General features: G+C 39.9%; 1 protein-coding gene across 1 annotated transcript; it reads right to left on the reverse strand.

Moving 5' to 3' along the window:
- Window positions 1-729: 729 nt before the first annotated feature.
- On the reverse strand, window positions 730-18,834 carry LOC147220624 (leukemia inhibitory factor receptor-like). Its single transcript, XM_086170840.1, has 18 exons — window positions 17,910-18,834; window positions 16,536-16,693; window positions 16,298-16,445; window positions 15,869-16,156; window positions 15,661-15,784; window positions 15,191-15,321; window positions 14,947-15,092; window positions 14,692-14,842; window positions 13,762-13,823; window positions 8,155-8,374; window positions 7,970-7,996; window positions 7,181-7,360; window positions 6,430-6,534; window positions 6,193-6,345; window positions 4,378-4,506; window positions 4,188-4,284; window positions 4,024-4,090; window positions 730-2,426 (listed from the first exon to the last, which is right to left on the reverse strand). The coding sequence occupies exons 1-18, from the start codon at window positions 17,971-17,973 to the stop codon at window positions 2,010-2,012; spliced, it is 2,667 nt and encodes an 888-aa protein (XP_086026966.1). The 5' UTR covers window positions 17,974-18,834; the 3' UTR covers window positions 730-2,009.
- Window positions 18,835-18,958: the final 124 nt, after the last annotated feature.

Below are 18,958 nucleotides of genomic sequence, written 5' to 3' on the forward strand. Positions count from 1 at the left end.
AAGACAAAGTATATATTTGGGGAAGAGTTCCGAGAAAACGTGCGTATGAATGAATATAAGTAATTGATGGGTCGAAAATAATAACATCCGCCTCCTGTGTTTGTTTTAATGATGTTTGTCTGGGAAGCCATTGTTTGGCAAAGGCTCCTCGACCTTCTCGGGGCCCAAAATCAGGCCGTTTCTTACCAGCGGTGAATTGAGGTGTTTGGAAAACATCTGTCAATATTTGCCAAACATTATTTCCAGCTCGTTGCTGTATCTTTTTGATTATTTAGGTATGCTCTCATTTTTAAAATTTTTCAAAAGGATTGAGATTTTAGAAAAATGTTGTGAAGTAATTATGGTGAGGTTCTCTTCTTTTGGTTTTTAAGAACACAGTTTGCTACCTTTTAGCTCAGCGTATCTCCTGCAGAGAGAAAGAGACGGCGCTCAAGACGAGGGAAAAGTTTATTTTTAAAACTTAAGTGGAAACGTGAGCCCTAACACTAACCTCTTACTTTTCCTTTTTTAATTTATTTGCACGTGTTTGTTTGTGTGTGTTTCTGTCAGCGCGCCTTGTGTTTACACCTGCTTCCTGTTGTATGATCCTCTCAAAGACAAATTGACAGGCATCATATTCCCATGTATGTTTTGTGCAATTTAATATCTTTCACACTAATAACATTGCGCGGTTCTGTGTTTCATTTATGCTTTATAAAAAGAAAAAAGTGACAGAGACTAACAATGGTCCAGTACTTAAAATCTGTATTATAAACATTCAGGTATGGAGTTCAGTTGTAAACCTTTGAATTAGAAAAGGCACTGGCTCCCCTTAGTGGCCGTCGCTAACAGCTAACAGCTAACAGCTAACAGTGAACAGGAACATTTATGCTACTTATATTACAAGCTGCCCTTTGCAGTGCCTCATGCAGGCATCAGCCAGAAAAAAACAAAGTAAATCCCATTGGAAATGTCCAGAAAATGTTCATGTCATGAAATATTTCACAGTGACTTTTATGCATTTCGGACTTTGATGGACCTGATTTACTAATATGCAAAGTAATATGCTACGTTGATCCATGAAAAGAGAATATTGGCTAGTTTTTTTCTTTTACTTCCATGTGGATATTTAGAAATCAGAATTACTCTGAACTGACAGCTATTCGCAATTTCCATCTTGCGTCAAAATTATAGGAAAAAGGCTCAATTATGCAAAAAATCGGAGGCCGAGATATAGAAAATATGACATTTTTACCCCCCTCCCTCCCCAGAGGAATCTGTTGAAGGTTTTTATATCATTCCAGCAATTATTAATAGATTCAGCAAGTGCAATGAGTATTTTTTCAGCAACAGATAAATGTAATTTAGCTTTACATGCCATTTCAAGATGTGCCTTTACATGTCCCAGAGTTTTTGTTCATTTCTACATCGATTCTTTGTGCGCATATGCAAGAGAAAAATCCAGTAAGTTAGTGATCTGTCGGAACAAATCACATCAGGCTGGATTTGTGTGAATGCCCTTTTTCTGAATGAGGCCACAAACTTAACATTTTTTAAGTTTATCTTAGCAATTAAGCTAACCTGAGATAGCCTCTGCACCTACTCTGGTGGTACATTTATTTGGACCGCTTTCTCAACATCAACTTAAAATGCAGCAACTGAGAAATCCCAAATTGAATTTGAGACTTGGTTTGGGCTCCTTTTGGCAGCAGAGAAAGTGACCCATGTTTCCTTTCTGCCTCCGTCTGCAATTCCAGATGATCAGATGAGCCTTGCACCTGTTATGAAAACCTTCGTCGGCTCATTTGGCCAATAGTGCGGCGAATATCGAAGAGCTTTGTTGGAATTACGGTTTAGTGTTAGAGTGATGTGAGCTGGACTCGCTGCTGAGCCATTTAATGATACGAAATTTATCTCGTAGGCCAGATGAGTTCGACGCAACACGATTATCGTTAAACCGTTGTTAAAATTTAGGCTTTGAGCGAGTTAGCTTGCCCATTTATCCAGGGATTATGTTGCACGCGCAGCAACTATTCCGAAGCATTTGGTAACACAATGTAGTTTGGATCGCAATATAAAGAGACCTTTGAACTTTCTTCTGCCTGCTTTAAAAGATTATGTAACGCACCTGAACTTTCCTCTGTACATTTTCCCTCCTGAAAGTCCTGAATCTCTGAGTTTGACTGCTCATCCCCAGTTATGAGTAAGTTGTATGTAGGATTATTCCATATGCAGTTTTCATCTTTGTACGATGGACAGTAATTGGTATAGGTGTGTGAGGCAAAGGTGTGTGTTGGGATTTGTACTGGAAAAACCAAAGGAATTTTCTCCGGAAGGATCTTGCCATTCTTCGGAGCTACTGAGATGTGACACTGCCCTGGAACGTCCTTGCCGTCCCCCTCCATGGAACTCGACTGCATAGTAAAAAGCTCTCGTTTTCTTTCTTCCTGGAAAACACACAAAATGAACTCGTGTTTGTAGCGTGCGAGGGGTTCCACCACAAATACGAAGTCGACGAGGCGACGGTTCGGAACCGAGCGCTTCAGACGCTCCTTTGTTCCCACGGCCATCAAACTATTTATATTTTCATTTAGTTCTGGTTGTGTATTTTTCACCCTTCCTGTTCCTTTATGTTGTCCATTATCATCCCCGATGTTTTTGTTGCTATCTTCTGTCTCTCTAATTATATTTATATTCATATTTATTTTACTTTTTTATGTTTTGATCCTATAACTGTTACGCTGCTGTGACAAAGGAATTCCCCCTATGGGGATCGATAAAGTTTATCTTATCGATTCTTACCATAATATTTATATCATCAGGTTAAAAAAAAACAACAAAAACAAAACAAAAAAAAAAAAAACAGGATTAACAAGAATTATTCATTATGAAGTTATTAGTGAAGTCTGCCTTATTGTCAAACAACAAAAACAGTAAGTTTAGTTTTAGATAATAATACAACTATATTAGATGCTTAACAAAATACCCCATATCTTGGGATGAGACAACAGAACTACCGTAATTTCCGGACAATAAGCCGCGACTTTTTTCACGTGAACAACGATGCGGCTAATATATGGACTTTTTTGGGTCGGGGGCGCCAACGAGCTTCACGCCGCTAAAACGTTTTGTCACATCGGACCGATGAAATGACCGGGAAATTCTGAGTCTGTTCAACTTCGACACCGAAGAAGACGACTTTGCCGGTTTTAGCGCGCGGGAGGAAGCCGAGATAGCGATCGGCTAGTTCGGGGGTCGGCAACCCGGAACACCCAAAGAGCCATTTGGACCCGGTTTCCTCGGAAAAGAAAACACCGGGAGCCGCAATTACTTTTTGATGTCTAAAACAAAGGTACCGCTGTATAAATTGCTTTTTATTACCTTCACACTTTGCATAAACAAGTGTGTCGTGTGTTGCTTCTGAAATTCACAAAGTATTACGGAGAAAATTTCATTTTATTTATGTAATGAACTCATTTTGGGCTTTCAGAGCATGTAGCGGAGCCTTGACCTGAATTTTAAAAATAAATCGGGAAAAAAATCACTGTGTCAGTAAACAATAAAAAATAAATATTTGCAAAATATCTTCATAGATATTTATTTTACCTGGTTTATGGGACTTCTGCCCCTGAACTTCTGCGCACGGCATCTGCAAATCGGGACTTTACCGGCCGCCGGGTATACTGGCGGTTATTTAGAGCGGCGAAAAAATAATAAATATAATTTCATCTAATATTCCAAGATCACAATAATCTTCCAACTTAGAACTAAAAGTAAAAAAAAAGGAAATAACACAAATGAAATAAACTTCCGTTAAATATTTATAATTTATTTTCCCAAGCCGCTCGGAGCCGCAGTGTAACGATGAAAAAGCCGCGGGTTGCCGACCCCTGATCTAACCGGCGCGGCTTATATTGAGGTGCGCTCAATAGTCCGATAAAAACGGTACTTAGTGAGTTTAGACGCCCAGCCTCTGGTCAAGAGCTCTTTAAACCGTTCAACCATTCATTGTGACTTGCAAACTGAAACGTGTGTGTTCCTTACCAGTGGGGGCGGCCACTTGCCGAGGATGACGGGTATTGGGATGGTCGGATAAACCTTCTCTTTGATACTGTTAAATACGGGAATACGTGAGTAGCAGGGAAACAGAGCTATGGCCGTGACAGCACGCTATTTATCTTTATAAAGAAAGCGGAAACTCCACTTACCATATCCAGTTTTTGACGAGAAGCAAAAAAATGACCGGAATGAGTCCGAGAGTCAGAGCAAAGAAAATGATGATGACGTTGACGAGGAACCCGGATGCTGATTCAGAACAAACAAAGCAGAATAGGGACGCGTCAGTTAATCGATCAAATTGATTTTTAAAAGATTTTTGAAAGGGAAAAGAAGCCGTACAGTCGTCTTTCATGGAGATCGTCATAAGCGTGTCTCCGCACTCTCCCACCGCCGTCCGTGCCGTCAACGTGAAGTCGTAGGTTCCCGCCGCAATCCCGCCGAGCTCCAGCTTGGTTTCGGTCGGGTCATCTGGACCGAGAATTTGATATTAGCGTGAAAAAAAAACCAAACAAAACAGTTTGAGGAAACAGAATGATCAAAGAGCTTCTCAACACGCTACTTCAAAATCATGGGATTAATGATAGATTTGGTTTGGGTGGTTGAGCTTATCTTGTTATCCGCCTGTTGCAGATCAGCGAAGTCAATAATATAGAAGTTAGTGCTCCTTATTCTCTACACCTGGTTGCTCGTGATGTTTGTTTTTTTGTTTTTCTTTTGACATTTGGAAGGGAAACCGTTTTGATGACACATAAGTAGTCAATTCGGGTGATGTGGAAAAAGCTGGGTTTTTCAGGAAGGGATGTGGATGAAAATGGTCGTCAAGAAGTAGGCACTTTAAAGAAATGATGTTTTCCGAAATATGTATTTTTAGTACGATTTTGGAAAACGTTGCCAAGCCGATTTTGACGTTCACCCGAAAGCTGAAGCAGAATCTGTAGGAATTCTGCAATAAGGCAACCCTGACACTAAAAACAGTCCTTTTAAATAATCTAGGCGAGTTCTTTTTTAACACGACAAGCCTCCATTTGTGTGTGGATAGAAGCAGGAGTTTGAGTTATCGCTCGTGTAGCTCCAGAAAATACCGAGGAGGAAAGAAAATACTGATGAAACATAAAGCCTTCTGTTTAAATTAGGGAGAAGGGTTTGTCATGATGGCACTGAATAAGCTGACTTTTCCATTATACATTGGCTTCATTCTTTATTCATGCGGTAGCCGGGGCTGTAAAACATCTGATACGCTTGATGATTAACCGATGAATAGCAATGAACTTAATAATAGCGTCAGGACAACGCAAACTGTATGGCATGGATACAAAGTCCCTTCGTGGTGTTCTGATATTTTTTTTTTTTTTTTTTTTTTTTGAGGTATCCAAACATTTGAGGTTTTGTTTTTTTTTTTTTTTTTTTGCCACTTTTCTTATTTTCACCATGAAAAGATCCTCAAAAGCGGCAGTCTTGCGCAGCCTTATGCAAAAAAATAAACCTACTAATACCTCCAGGCACGGGAAATGTCTGTTTGAATTAAAGCTCGTGCCGTGCATGGAGGCAGTTATTGCATCGTAGAATGCAAAAAGTAGACAAGATGCAACAGCTTTCATTTTTGCAGTGATGGTAAGCGATTTTTTTTAAAGAGTTTTCTGTTAAAAGCACGACAGAACAAGCGTTAAAATTTCACGATTGAAAATTTACCTTAGCATCTGTCGCTGCTTGTATACAATCTCGAGAATTTGAAACTGGAGTCTGAAAACTTTGGAGAGGGTCAGCCCCATTTTTCAAAGGTCTCAATTTTCTGATTCAAAGCTGCTCAAGTTCTATGGGGGCTACAAACAAGGTTTTCTAAATAAAAACATTTGTATGCATGTGCCTGATTTGGTTCTAAACAAAAATGTTGGGGTTCAGAATCACAATATAGAGCTTTTAACCCTCATATTATGTTAAGGGTTAATTTGACCCATTGGGTCAATGGGTGAAATGGGTCAAATTGACCCTTAACATAATATGAGGGTTAAACAACAAGGAGCAGACGTTTCCCAGCACTTCATCCTTTAGCTGATTTTTTATGTTCTGATTGAATGCACAAGAAAAGCTCCAAATGGTCAGAATTAGTATCTATCTTTAAAACATTTTTTTACAGAATCAAGAGTGTTCCTTTACCTGTCTGTGCAGTGATATTGAGTGCCAAACAAGTCAGCTTATAGCCTTGTATGAAAGCAGTCTGGCGACTTGGATCGATAGCCTCCCAAGTGACCAGGACTTTAGATTTGCTCTGATCCAATATGTTCGGGCGAAAAAGGTTCTCGTCCATTCCTGTAAAGCATGAAATCGTTAAAGACGTGGACACTGACACTGATAGATTTTGTCGTGAAAGAAAGTGACGGGATTGAATCTTACGCTTTTCTTTGACGTAGCCTTGCCTTCTGTCTATGAGTAACGGAGTTCCACCCGTGCAGGCATAAACCAATAAGCAGTATCTTGTTCCGGCAACATGTTTATTTTCTGCGATACGATACAATACAATACAGTTGAAGCCATGTTGTATGGGAAATTTCTCTGCTCATCCAGTTGCACTGGCTACCGGTAGCTGCCAGGATCAAGCACAAGGCCCTGACCCTGGCATTCAAAACCACCTCAGGAACAGGTCCAGCATATCTGACCGAAATGATAAGACCTTATGTTCCCGGCAGAGAGCTGCGTTCCTCTAATACAAACCTACTAGCAGTACCTTTTGCTCACTCTAAGCGATCTCAGGCAAAACTGTTCTCAGTTCTACTACCTCAGTGGTGGAACAAACTTCCGGAAGCAACAAGACTAGCATCATCTCTCTCAACCTTCAAAAAACAGGTAAAAAAGGTTTCTCTTTCAGGACTTTTTACTGCGCTGATGCCCCAGATCAGGTCGGCAGCAAGTTAGGCTATGCAGTGTGTGTGTGTGTGTGCACGTTTGTGTGTCTCTGTCCAAAAAAAAAATTAAAAAAAAACCCTCACTAACCCAAGCTTACTGTTCTGTATATTTCCTGTGCATCGTGTATTTGCAAGTGTATTTGCAGTCCCTATGTCCTCTATTGTAAGTCGCTTTGGATAAAAGCGTCTGCCAAATGTAATGTAATGTAAATTTCATATTACACATGTACAATAATACTCACTTGGTGATATAATGGCGGTAGTTTGACCGTTAGGCACTTTCAGCCAGTCAATTCCATTGTTCCTGTAAGGGGAATACCATTCTACGATGTAGCCACAGTCGGCTGCAGGATTGGCCGTCCAGGACAGGTTAAAAACATTTTTACTGCCCTTTATCCGGCTTGCATTTAAGCAGCAGTTCTCTGTAACAAACAAAGACTTGTCAGGAATGGAATGTGATGCTAAAATATAACCGCAGAACGGTTTGTAATTTGTCGATTGCCTGAGTTAGCAATCGTTTTTAGTGAATTTAGAAATGATTCACATGCGTGAATGCAGAATGTGTTGAAGCAAATGTGTAGTTCTTGTTTCCCTTCAGTCGTTGGTAGTTTATTTTGCTCCTAAACTCTCGAAAGAATGTTTTTTTAAGTCACAGAATCGTTAATTCCTCTTGAACTTCTACAGCACATCTTTTGTGACAAATATTCATTTGTATTTCGATATTCGTAAAAACAGTTTCTTTTTTCTTCATTGAAGATTTTCCCATTTATTCCTTTACTGTGAGTTGCGTGTCGTTTGTCTGCCGTGACATTTTGAATGTGCAAGAAGATATTCATACATGCTTGAAGTATTTTATGGAAATTAAAAAATAGGTAAGCATGCTAAATTGGGGGATCAAAATGTCTTTATTTAAAAAAAAAAAAGCGAATTTATCTGGCATACATGAGGTTTTTCCATCATTATTATACATTTGAAAGCAAAGTTCTCTTTTTGAGAGATTCCTTAACAATAAACAGAATTTCAAAACTTACCAGTGACGTTGTGCCCGAAGCAGTGACCTTAAGGAGAGCAAAGAGAAGGGTGCTGAAGTTCAGATGACGGGGCAAACAAATCACCAATAACTTTTTTTTCTCTTTTCTGCAAAACTGCAAAAAGAAAGACGACAGGGTGCAAGGATCTTCTAGCCAAATGCAGGGGCGTTTCCGCGTTCACATACCTTTTTCGGTGATAGGAATATTGATAAATGCGGGAGAGGAGCTTCCGTTTAGATTCCTTGCCGTCACACTGACGTTGTACTTTTTCTTGGGGTCCAGTTCGATCGTAAAATTTAAGTCTGAGTGTCGCACTAACTTTTGCTGTGGCTCCAGCGTCCCCACTTCTGCCCACATCACGCTATAACCAATGATGTATCCATTGGTTTGGTTGGACAATAATGGCTGAAGAAAAAACAAGCAAACAAACAAACTGGTTTTTCATTACCAAGCACTCTCATAAGTGGTATTTCCCAACCTTTTTGAGCCGCGGCACATATTTCATAATAGTAAAATCGCAAAGCACACCACCAAACAAAAAGGATATTCGTTGAAATAGTATAAAAATCTAGTCTCATTTACTCATTTATTTACTTACCTTTTTTATTTTCTTCTGACCACTACACTAAACTTTTTGACTTGAGGGCAACAAGGAGTGCAGTGTAGCTGTTATGAAAAGAACTGTGCAATATTTCATTTCATAACAGCTACACTATAATTTTTCCTTTTATCATACTATTGTGCACTCCTTACCTCACTTGTTACTAAGACACTTTTATTTCTAATTTTGCCTTTTTCTTTTTATTATTTATTACGGTTATATTTTCTGTAACTCTGGCACAACAATTTCCTTCGGGATTAATAAAGTTGTTCTTATCTTATCTTATCTTATCTTATCTTATCTTATCTTATCTTAACAATGACGTCTAAAATTTGACAGAAGGGGCCGGGCCAGGAACAAAGTATGAATACGCAAGGCTCATTGGACAAATAGTTTTCCAAATCTTATTAAATTAACAATTAATTTAACCCTTGTGTTGTCTTGCGGGTCAAAAGTGACCCACTACCGTGTTTAGCTGTAGAAAAAACACTTATTTTTTTCCAACTTGAAATTTTATGATTTTTCCTAACGAGACCTTATAATTAGAAAAAGTGATACTTCTTTTTTGTTTATGTTTCCATGTGGGCTGTTCACCACTAGGGTACAAAGATTGTCTTATAGGTCATTTTTGACCCGTCGGACAAGGGGAGTAAACACAATGTCAAGATCGCACGAGGGTTAATTATATTTTGTTTAAATTAATGAAAAACACGCCGATCTCCTCTTTCAGGTCCCGCACGCGTTGAAACATTTTGCCCCAAACTTAACTTGGTAAAGTAAGTCCTGATGATCCGCATCAGTTTCCTCCAGGAACGGGATAAACTGACAATACTGGAGTCCCGTTGCGCGGATAAAGTTCAAAAGTTTTACGACTGGATTCGAGACATGGTTAAGCTACAATCCAGACTTTCACGGATGATGCAATGAAGGAAAATAACATCATGCTCAGGGTTTTCCACTTTTACTGTCTCCTGGATTCTTTTCAGCAGCCCAACGTTTTTTCCTGTTAGATTTGGTAATCCATCCGTGGTGATATTGGCAAGTTTACTCCAAGTTAGTTTACGTTCCTTGTGGTATAAATCCTCCCCCTGCATGGGTTCCTTCAGGGATTCCATGCTCAAAAACTCTTCTGTTATTTTAAATCTGTCATTGATCCATCGGATCTTCGTTGCTTTCATCAAGCGCGAGCGAATATGTATAGTCACAGTCCTACGTGACGAACCGATCTTTTCAAATTTGCCTCGGCTTTCCGGACACAGAACACCCGCTGTCTCCAACATGCAATCTTTAAAAAAAAAAAAGGCTTGCTAGCTTTTGCTAATTTGAATGCCAGCAAAAAAACTCACCTTGTTAGTTGACTCTCAATTCATAGTTTGTCGGTGAAAAAAATTCTGTTTTTTCCAACTGCTTACTATCGTAATTCGTAGCAAAGTGACGGCTGATATTGTACTCCTTAAAAACTGCAACAGTTTCTTGGCATATCAAACATACAGCCTTTGTTCGGTGTCCAAATATTTCCGTGTCCATTCCGTATTAAAAAGTCGGCACTCACTATCCACTTTTCTTTTTTTTGACGCACTCATATTTACAGAAGATCTCTTTTGGAAGAGCTCAACCGAGAAGAAGATGGCACCAAAAGGGGAAATGTGGCCATTAAGAATAAGAAGAATAACAACAACTTTATTTATCCCGAAGGAAATTGTCGTGCCAGAGTTTCAAGTAAAACATAACAATAATAAATAATAGTAGGAAATTGTATAAACAGTGAAAAAAAGGGGGGGAGACTAAGAAATACAAATAAAACTATAAAGTGTCAACGTCAAGGCTATAAAGTGTTTTAAGGTCTTAAGTACAGTTACAGGGGAAAAGTAAATGAACGAGGTTTGCCGATATCGGTAATATAAATTTTGTATTTGAATAAAACTGGGATATGTTTGGCGGGCCGGTTTAAAATAACCAACGAGCCGGCTGTGGCCCGCGAGCCGCAGTTTGCCCTTTTGTTTGCTCGGGCCTTCGTCTGGCTCGGAATTTCCTCCAAGACCCAGGTCACATTAAATACTTCTTTTCAATTATTTAGCCAGCGCTATTAAGCAGCATGTACTATCAAATCTGGCATGATAGCGCCCTCTCGTGGAAGAGCGTGTGATTGTTCTGCCTGTCACGACACACCGCTTGCTAAGAGATCCAACCGGGTGACGTCGGATAATCTTCCACAACACACCTGCTGCCTTCTGACAGCACACACACACACACACATGTGCTGCTGCTGCTGCTGCTGCTGCTGCTGCTGCACAGTGATTGGGAAACACTGGTTTAAATAATGCTCTGAAAATAGAGTTAACACTGTTGTCACAGCTGGAAAGATATTTTTGATAGTCCAAGAGTCCAAGATTGCTGATCCCAGACAGACTAGTCATAGATAAGATCCATAAGTAGGGGATTCTGAGGTTAGTTGTTTATTCCCACATTTTTATTCAACCTGCTGCAAAGTCTGCCAAGATATCTGAGTCAGTACTTGTTCAGAGGGAGGAACATGAAGAGGGAATCCCTGTTTTCTAGAAACCAAGGCTCCGCAACGGCTATTTCAACAGTAGAATTTAGGTTGGCAAACTGAAGGAGGCCGGGTTGGAGGTAGTGTCGCACCACTGGGTGGTCGCTCTCCATTACCGAACAGACAACAACCTCTGAGTATCTCACATAATTTCCTTTAAACTGTTCCAAAGTAAACCTTTTCAAGGTGCCCCTCTTGAAAACCCTGATGTTATGCGTCAGGCTGCTGTTGGCTAATGTAGCTAAGTGGTGTCTGGTTGGTCGCTTGCTTGTTGTTTGGTGTACAGTGATCCCTCGCTATAACGCCGTTTACTTTTCACGGTTTCGCTACTTCACGGATTTGCATGGTGCATTGTGTTCTGCATTCTGATTGGCTAAAAAAGTCACTCCGCTTCTTCTCTACCTGTTCGTCAATAACGTTGCCGTTTAATATGTACACGTACGTAAAACAGCTTGCCAAATTTACATTACATGCAAATTCTTTTGCAATTTTGAGTTTCTCTAAAACCCATCATGTTGAAACGCTCTTGACCGACAAAAGGGCCCAAAAGGCAGCGGAAGATGCTATCTATCGCAGATAAAGTTAAACTTCTGGACATGCTAAGGGAAGGTAAAAGCTATGCGGCTGTAGGTCGGCATTACGGAATTAATGAATCTTCCGTTCGTTCCATAAAGAAGGAAGACAAAAACATAAGGACGACAGCAGCGATGTATAATAGAGTATTTAATTGTATAATAATTGTAAAAAAAAAAAAATAAAGGTTTCTACTTCACGGATTTTGCCTTTCACGGGCTCTTTTGGAACGTAACTCCCGTGAAAAACAAGGGTTTACTGTAGATCATTTACGGCCTGGATTGGGCTTCTAGATGTGTTTTACCAAAGATCTTGACACAAGGGACAATAATACCTCGTCTCAATGTTGAGCTCGCAACACAAAGGAGTGGTTGGTATCACTAATGCAAATTGGCAGCTGCGCGTACCACCCGAGTCCCTTTTTATGTTGTGGAAAGAATGTAAATAATGTTGTACCGACTGCGAAGCGGCCCAAATCCGCTTTTCTTATCTGAAGGTTTGCTCTGTCAGGAAAAGGATGCTTATCCAGGTGGGCCTGAGGTTTTATAGTGGAGGACATTGTGATTCATGGTCAGCACCCTAGAGGGAATAGTGTTGTTTTTGCAGGTATACAGTAAACCCTTGTTTTTCGCGGGGGTTACGTTCCAAAAAGAACCCGTGATAGGCGAAATCCGTGAAGTAGAAACCTTTATTTTTTTTTTTTCTACAATTATTTTACAATTAAATACTCTATTATACATTGCTGCTGTCGTCCTTATGTTTTTGTCTTCCTTCTTTATGGAACGAACGGAAGATTCATTAATTCCGTAATGCCGACCTACAGCCGCATAGCTTTTACCTTCCCTTAGCATGTCCAGAAGTTTAACTTTATCTGCGATAGATAGCATCTTCCGCTGTCGCAGGTGCTTTTGTTGCTCCAGAGCGTTTTGTCAACATTATGGGTTTTAGAGAAACTGGAAATTACAAGAGAATTTGCACGTACGTCATGTAAATTTGGCAAGCTGCTTCACGTATTAAATTGCAACATTATTGACGCACAGGTAGAGAAGAAGCGGAAATGACTTTTTAGCCAATCAGAATGCAGAACACAATGCACGATGCAAATCCGGGAAGAAGCGAAACCGTGAAAAGTAAACCGCGTTATAGCGAGGGATCACCGTACACGTGGAAGTCATTCATTTAAGGGATTCGGCCTCAGGAGGGGGCTAACTGCCCAGTATCTTTCTGAGCCGCTCCAAAGCCTGGATAAATGCAGGGGGTCGTTTCAGGGGATTAATCCGGCGTAAAGCTCGTGTCTGCACCCGATATGCAGACGGAACCCACGTGGGTTCGATTCGTGGGTGGAAGAAGGTGAGGAGGAAGGCGCGTTCAGAAGCAGAAAGAGAAGAGGAAAGGCAAGAGTCTAAGACTGAGAGGAGGGGCTTTTAAATAACGGGATGATGGGCGGAGAAATAGGGTTATCTTGAAGGTGGAGTTTGTAGAGTTAGGAGAAAAAAAGTAAGGGGTAATGTGTGATAAAATAGCCAAAAATGAAAGGAACAGTGTGCAAGACAGTGGCGACACCAACGATGCTATGGGGTTTAGTGATAGCAATAAAAGTCAACAACAAAACTCTGTAACAAAACCTAAGAGTCATATTTGCTAGCAAGTCTTCAGCCCTGATGTCAAGAGGCAGGCTGACCGCTACAATTGTCTTTTTTTTGTAATCTTAGGAAAGCACAAAAGGCTAGAACCATGAGAAAGGAATACATGTCCAGGTATATGGATAAAGATGGATGAAATGGTGCGACACCACCGATTATCTAATGTTTGAGGTGCAGCACCGGCACCTTGATGTCTTCTGTCCCCTGAACAAGAAGCCCGTGGAAAGTGGCCAGGAGTGTCCACACAGTGGAACACATTAAAATAAAATTTGAATCAAATGATTGGGTTGAATAATGTGATTTGTATTGTATTTTAATTTAATTCGGCGTATGTTTCCCCTCTTCATTTAAAAGCCCTTAAATACCACTTATTAAGCTACTGTACTACAAGAAGGTACTTGTTTACTTTGCTCTGGTTACTTACTTTCCAAAGGATCATGTATCCGTCATTCTGCCTCTGAATCCAAACATCCAGAACATCTGGCACTGTAGGGAAATTATATAATAAAAGTATATATATACCATAATTTCTGGACTATTGAGCGCGCCTCAATATAAGCCGCACCGGCTAGCCGATCGCTATCTCGGTCTTCCTCCTGCGCGCTAAAACCGTCAAAGTCGTCTTCTTCGGTGTCGGAGTTGAACGGACTCAGAATTTCCCGGTCATTTCATCGGTCCGATCTGACGAGGATAAATGTTTTAGCGGCGTGAAGCTCGTTAGCGTCCCCGAAAAAACTCCATATATTAGCCGTATCGTTGTTTACGTGAAAAAAGTCGCGGCTTATCGTCCGGAAATCACGGTATATAGACATATGTATGTATGTGTATATATGTGCAGGTGTATGTATATGTGTGTGTGTGTATATACATATATATATATATATATATATATATATACTGCTCAAAAAAATAAAGGGAACACTTGAACAACACAATGTAACTCCAAGTCAATCACACTTGTGTGAAATCATAGTGTCCACTCAGGAAGCAACACAGATTCATTTGGACTTGTTTTAAGGACATTACATCAAAGTTGGATCAGCCTGGAGTTTGTTTTTACACTTTAATTTTGAGTGTGATTCCTAATCCAGACCTCCACGGGTTGATACAATTGATTTCCATTGATCATTTTGGTGTGATTTTGTTGTCAGCACATTCAACTGTGTAAAGAGCAAAGTATTTCATGAGAATATCTCATTCATTTAGATCTAGGATGTGTTTTTTAAGTGTTCCCTTTATTTTTTTGAGCAGTGTATATATGCGTGTATGTGTATATATGTGCAGGAGTATGTATACGTGTGTGTATGTATATATATATATATTTAGGGTTATTTATTTGTTTTGTATTACTCACCATCCCCCTTTGTGTGGAACTCAAAACCGCTCCATTCACTCCATTTCCAGAAATGCTTTGCCGTTCCACACCGAAGCTTCCCTGTGTACGTCGTGTCCGGGATCAGCTCAGTCAGGACTGCATCCCTCAGGTGAATTCCAGACCTTTCAGTCTTGAGACACGACACAGGTAGGAACATTTTAAGAATGATTGCGGGGAAAGAAAAAGCAATTTTCCTTCAAGATGTTATTAATACTTCACCCCATATCAACTCACGATGGTATATCTGTGGCCGTCACTTATATTTAGCTGGCATGTTATATTGAGATATTTGTACTTCCGCGCTGTCCACTTCCATTTTAGGCTGGCATTTCTGGCATTTACTATGGGAGCATGCGGCTCCCCCGGTGGATACATACGGACTGGAGAAAAAAAAAAAAGGATCAACAATCGACCGAATTTGGTCGAACCGAGAAAGTCAGATACGCTTTTTAAGGCAGCTTTTTTCAAAACGCAGCACCTGTTTTAGCTAGGTCTACCCTTTGGCTGAGCTCAACTTGGCCCAATTGATTTACTGCTCTCAAAGTCCAGTTGTTTTCTCCGACAGTCTCTTCAGTCTTTTTAATGCAAGGTTCTTTTGGGCGGCAGGAGCTAAAACACAGAAATGACAAGATCACAGATCCGAGCGGCCGAAATGAGGGGATCCTGCATCGCACAATGGATGGATGTGATTCACACCCTCCATTTTGTGTCGGGGTTTTAATGTCCCATGAAATTGTCGGTCGTTAAATCAGCTTTTTCTGACTTTTTTAATCGCTTTCATACTCCAATCTACGGCAAAATCGAGTCATGTAGCATCTTTTTTTTTTTTAACCTCGGTTCAGAACTAAAGAAGCCTCTCAGATCAGGGCTGAAACATCTTCAAGTGAAGAAATTCAAGTCCAGTTGCCACGATTTTTGACAATATTACCCTGAAAAGATTTTTTTTACTTGTTATTCAGGAAGTAACTTGTGCGATCGGAATATGACTGGTCTCCGGGTTTCTCTTTCCACACGCATTCAACCGATTCCAAATCCTGGGTTTCACACCGTAGATCGCTAATATCAGGTGGATCTGAATCAAACAGGAGGGAATAAATTAGCACGCATGTATTTAAGAACACGACACATTTTCAACAGACCGATAAGTCATACTCACGGCTGATCACGGCGCAAGACCCATATTCAGAAGTCTCAGGCTTTTTCTCCGATTCACATACTATAGAAATACACGAGGACGTATACTCTGGTTTTTTTAGCTTGACGGTGAAGGCATGTATCCTATCGGTAACTTTCGTTATATTCCCGTTAACGTTCGGGATGGTATCCACATACATGTCCTTAAAAGAGTCATCCTCTGGGATGATGCAGTAAAAGGTGGCGGTGCTGCCATCCTCGAACATTCTGCTCAATGGACGCACCTGCGGGTTCTTTGAGTTTAAGGGCACTGCAAAAGATCAACGCAAGGACGACATTTAGCGTGGCTGTAGCGCTTATTTTATGTGAAATAACCGGAAAAATGCATTGATAATGACTGCAGATTCATTTGTAGTTCAAGAATTGTGCCGTGAATTCAGTTTCAACTTACATGTATAACATTCCTCCTTTGGGTTTATCCGGTTTTGGTGCGGCGTCTCCAGTTTGGTTGAAAGCATCGTACAATTCAGCGGTACGGCCAAGGTCACGTTCCAGACAGTAATTGATTGGATTCGATCGGGTTCGACGACAATATCATCCTGAAAAGATGACGGCGGACAAATTGGTCGAGAATCTGGATGAATTTTTGTGTTATCGGATGTTACGGTCGGCGGAAGTCGGCCCCTCACTTGATGAACTTCTTTACCATCAGCGAACAGTACTAGCTTGTAGGTCAAATGGTCTTGACCCCGAGAACAGGAGGAGTTGTCTCGCCATGTTAACAAGACACTTGATTTTTGGTCAGGTGACGTGAGCACGACATCCAGAGGCCCGCAAGGATAAATATCTGGAAAGTAAAAAAAAAAGGACCACATTATAATTAAATGGCGCTTCTTTATCCTGAGTGATGGAAGCGCTAGAAGCTCCAAACAGGATTCGTGCGTTAAAGCAACAAGAGGTTTAAAATTCATTAATACTCGCTCTTTCTGCATCGCTTTGGATGTCAAACACAACCCTGGCTGCAGTTTGACAGATATTATGATTATTATAGACTGTAAAAATCATTTAAACACACGCCGGCTACTTTATTACGTTCAAGTGCTCTTCTGTTCCTTTACACGATAAAAACAGTTAACAGCCAAATAATTTGAACGACCAGAAATTCTCACGCAACAGCGTCCCAAGGGCTTTGCTGAGAATGTTCCCAAAAACCAGGAAATAAGGGGTAATTACACTAACCGGTGGGTTTAAACCCTTAATTGACATTAAATGGTTGTGGTTTAAAGTTTACCGTCAGTGATTGCTTTGCGGGACTGTCTTGGAAAATTAGAATATTGTGATAAAGTTCTTTATCTTCTGTAATGCAATTACAAAAACAAAAATTGTCATACATTCTGGATTCATTAAAAATCAACTGAAATATTGCAAGTCTTTTGTTATTTTAATATTGCTGATTATGGCTTACCTCTAAAGAAAACTCAGAAATCCAATCTCAAAATAGTAAAATATCATGAAAAAGTTTTTTTTTTTGTTTTTTTTAAATTGCATTGCATAAGATAAAGAACTTTATCACAATATTCTAATTTTCTGAGACAGACATTACTGTACATTATGTCATAATCAAAAGAAAGAAGTCGAGTCTTTGACCCAACTAATATTAAAATAGTGGCGAGGAGGATCGGAGTTTCATTCATACGGTTTTCTTCGCGAAACTATTAATGCACCGATCGGACGTTCGATGTTTTAAAGACATTATGCCAGGTAAATCTCGGTCTCCTGTGTGCTGAAGCAGGAATGAGCGCGGAGTCGGTCAATAATTTTCACATGCGGTTCCTCTTAAATCCATGGGAGATACATCTGTCAGCATTTTAGCAAAAACCACAAACCAGAGCAATGTCTTCTCCATTTGCTTCAATTGCAATTATCTTCTCTCAGGTACAGATGCCTCTATTTTAAATTTTGTAACAATTTTTGTTTGGGCAGGATTAAGCTCTAACTTAAATCTCAAATTAAGTAAATTCTATATTTGTATGCACCGAACAGATTGGAGGCAATTCACTCACCGCTCTTTTTTCTGTGTCCGTTCCCGACGCAGAATAAAGATGCAATCAGCAGCCAAATGATCATTGTGCAAAAGCAGTCTGGAAGCACAATCTGTGCTTTTGAGTTTTAAAAAGAATTTGGCAACTTCCAATTTGCTAGAAGTCACTACTGAGCGCACAGAATGCTCCGAGAAAGACTTCCTGAAAATCTTTAACGGCCGGCGCTCTCGGTGTTTATATATAGTTGGAAGGGGTGCGGCAAAATCCAGTAAACTGGAGAGATTCTGAGGAAACAGAGCGGCCGTATTATTATTGTAGTAACTGTCTGAGAAGTGAGTCATTGGGAGATAAGCTTTCAGTTTTAAGACCGAAAATACCCAGTTGGATCTTTCCTCTGCAAAATATAAATGTGAAATAATCGCCTTATTTGAACTTTTAAAAATCCGATTTAAGATTCTGGAATGCGATGTTTTTAAACGTCCGTCCTTACACAGCTATTTTTTTTTTCCTCAACCACAGGTTGTCAAACGTCTGTCACAATCCGTCGTTTTTAAGTTTCGATTCCAATTCTTTGACGCGTATCCACTAAAATTCACATTGAGCCACTGGTACAGGCACTTCATTGTTAGTTGTCGCAGGGGTTTTCACAGCTCAAGAAAACTGGAGAAAAAAAAAAAAAAAGAAGTGTTTGGACAAAAAAAAAAAAAGCTTTTATTTTGACAGGAAATATTGAACATATAAATATCACAGTTTTATTAAAGTAAACTTCCCTGCTAGGCTCTCATTCCTCCAATTTCTGCAGCCAATATTTATATTTCAGTTGCTGGGAATCTGCAATGAGAAGTAAATCAAGACTTAAAGGTACCTTTTAGTGCAAATCAGGACTTGCACTCACTTTCACCTTCACCTAGTTTCCAGCCTGATTTTTATCAGATGTTTTTTTTTTTAAGGGATTGAAACATGCCAATGCTCTGAATAATGAATAAAAACTCATTCAAAAATAGTTCTTTTTTTTTTTTTTTTTTTAAATAACTTGAGTTAATGTCTTGACTTTATTCATAACTTCAAAA

This window comes from Fistularia commersonii, chromosome 23, assembly GCF_037954325.1.
Source record: "Fistularia commersonii isolate RoL2024-O1a breed Wild chromosome 23, RoL_Fcom_v1.0, whole genome shotgun sequence".
Lineage (NCBI taxonomy): Eukaryota > Metazoa > Chordata > Actinopteri > Syngnathiformes > Fistulariidae > Fistularia > Fistularia commersonii.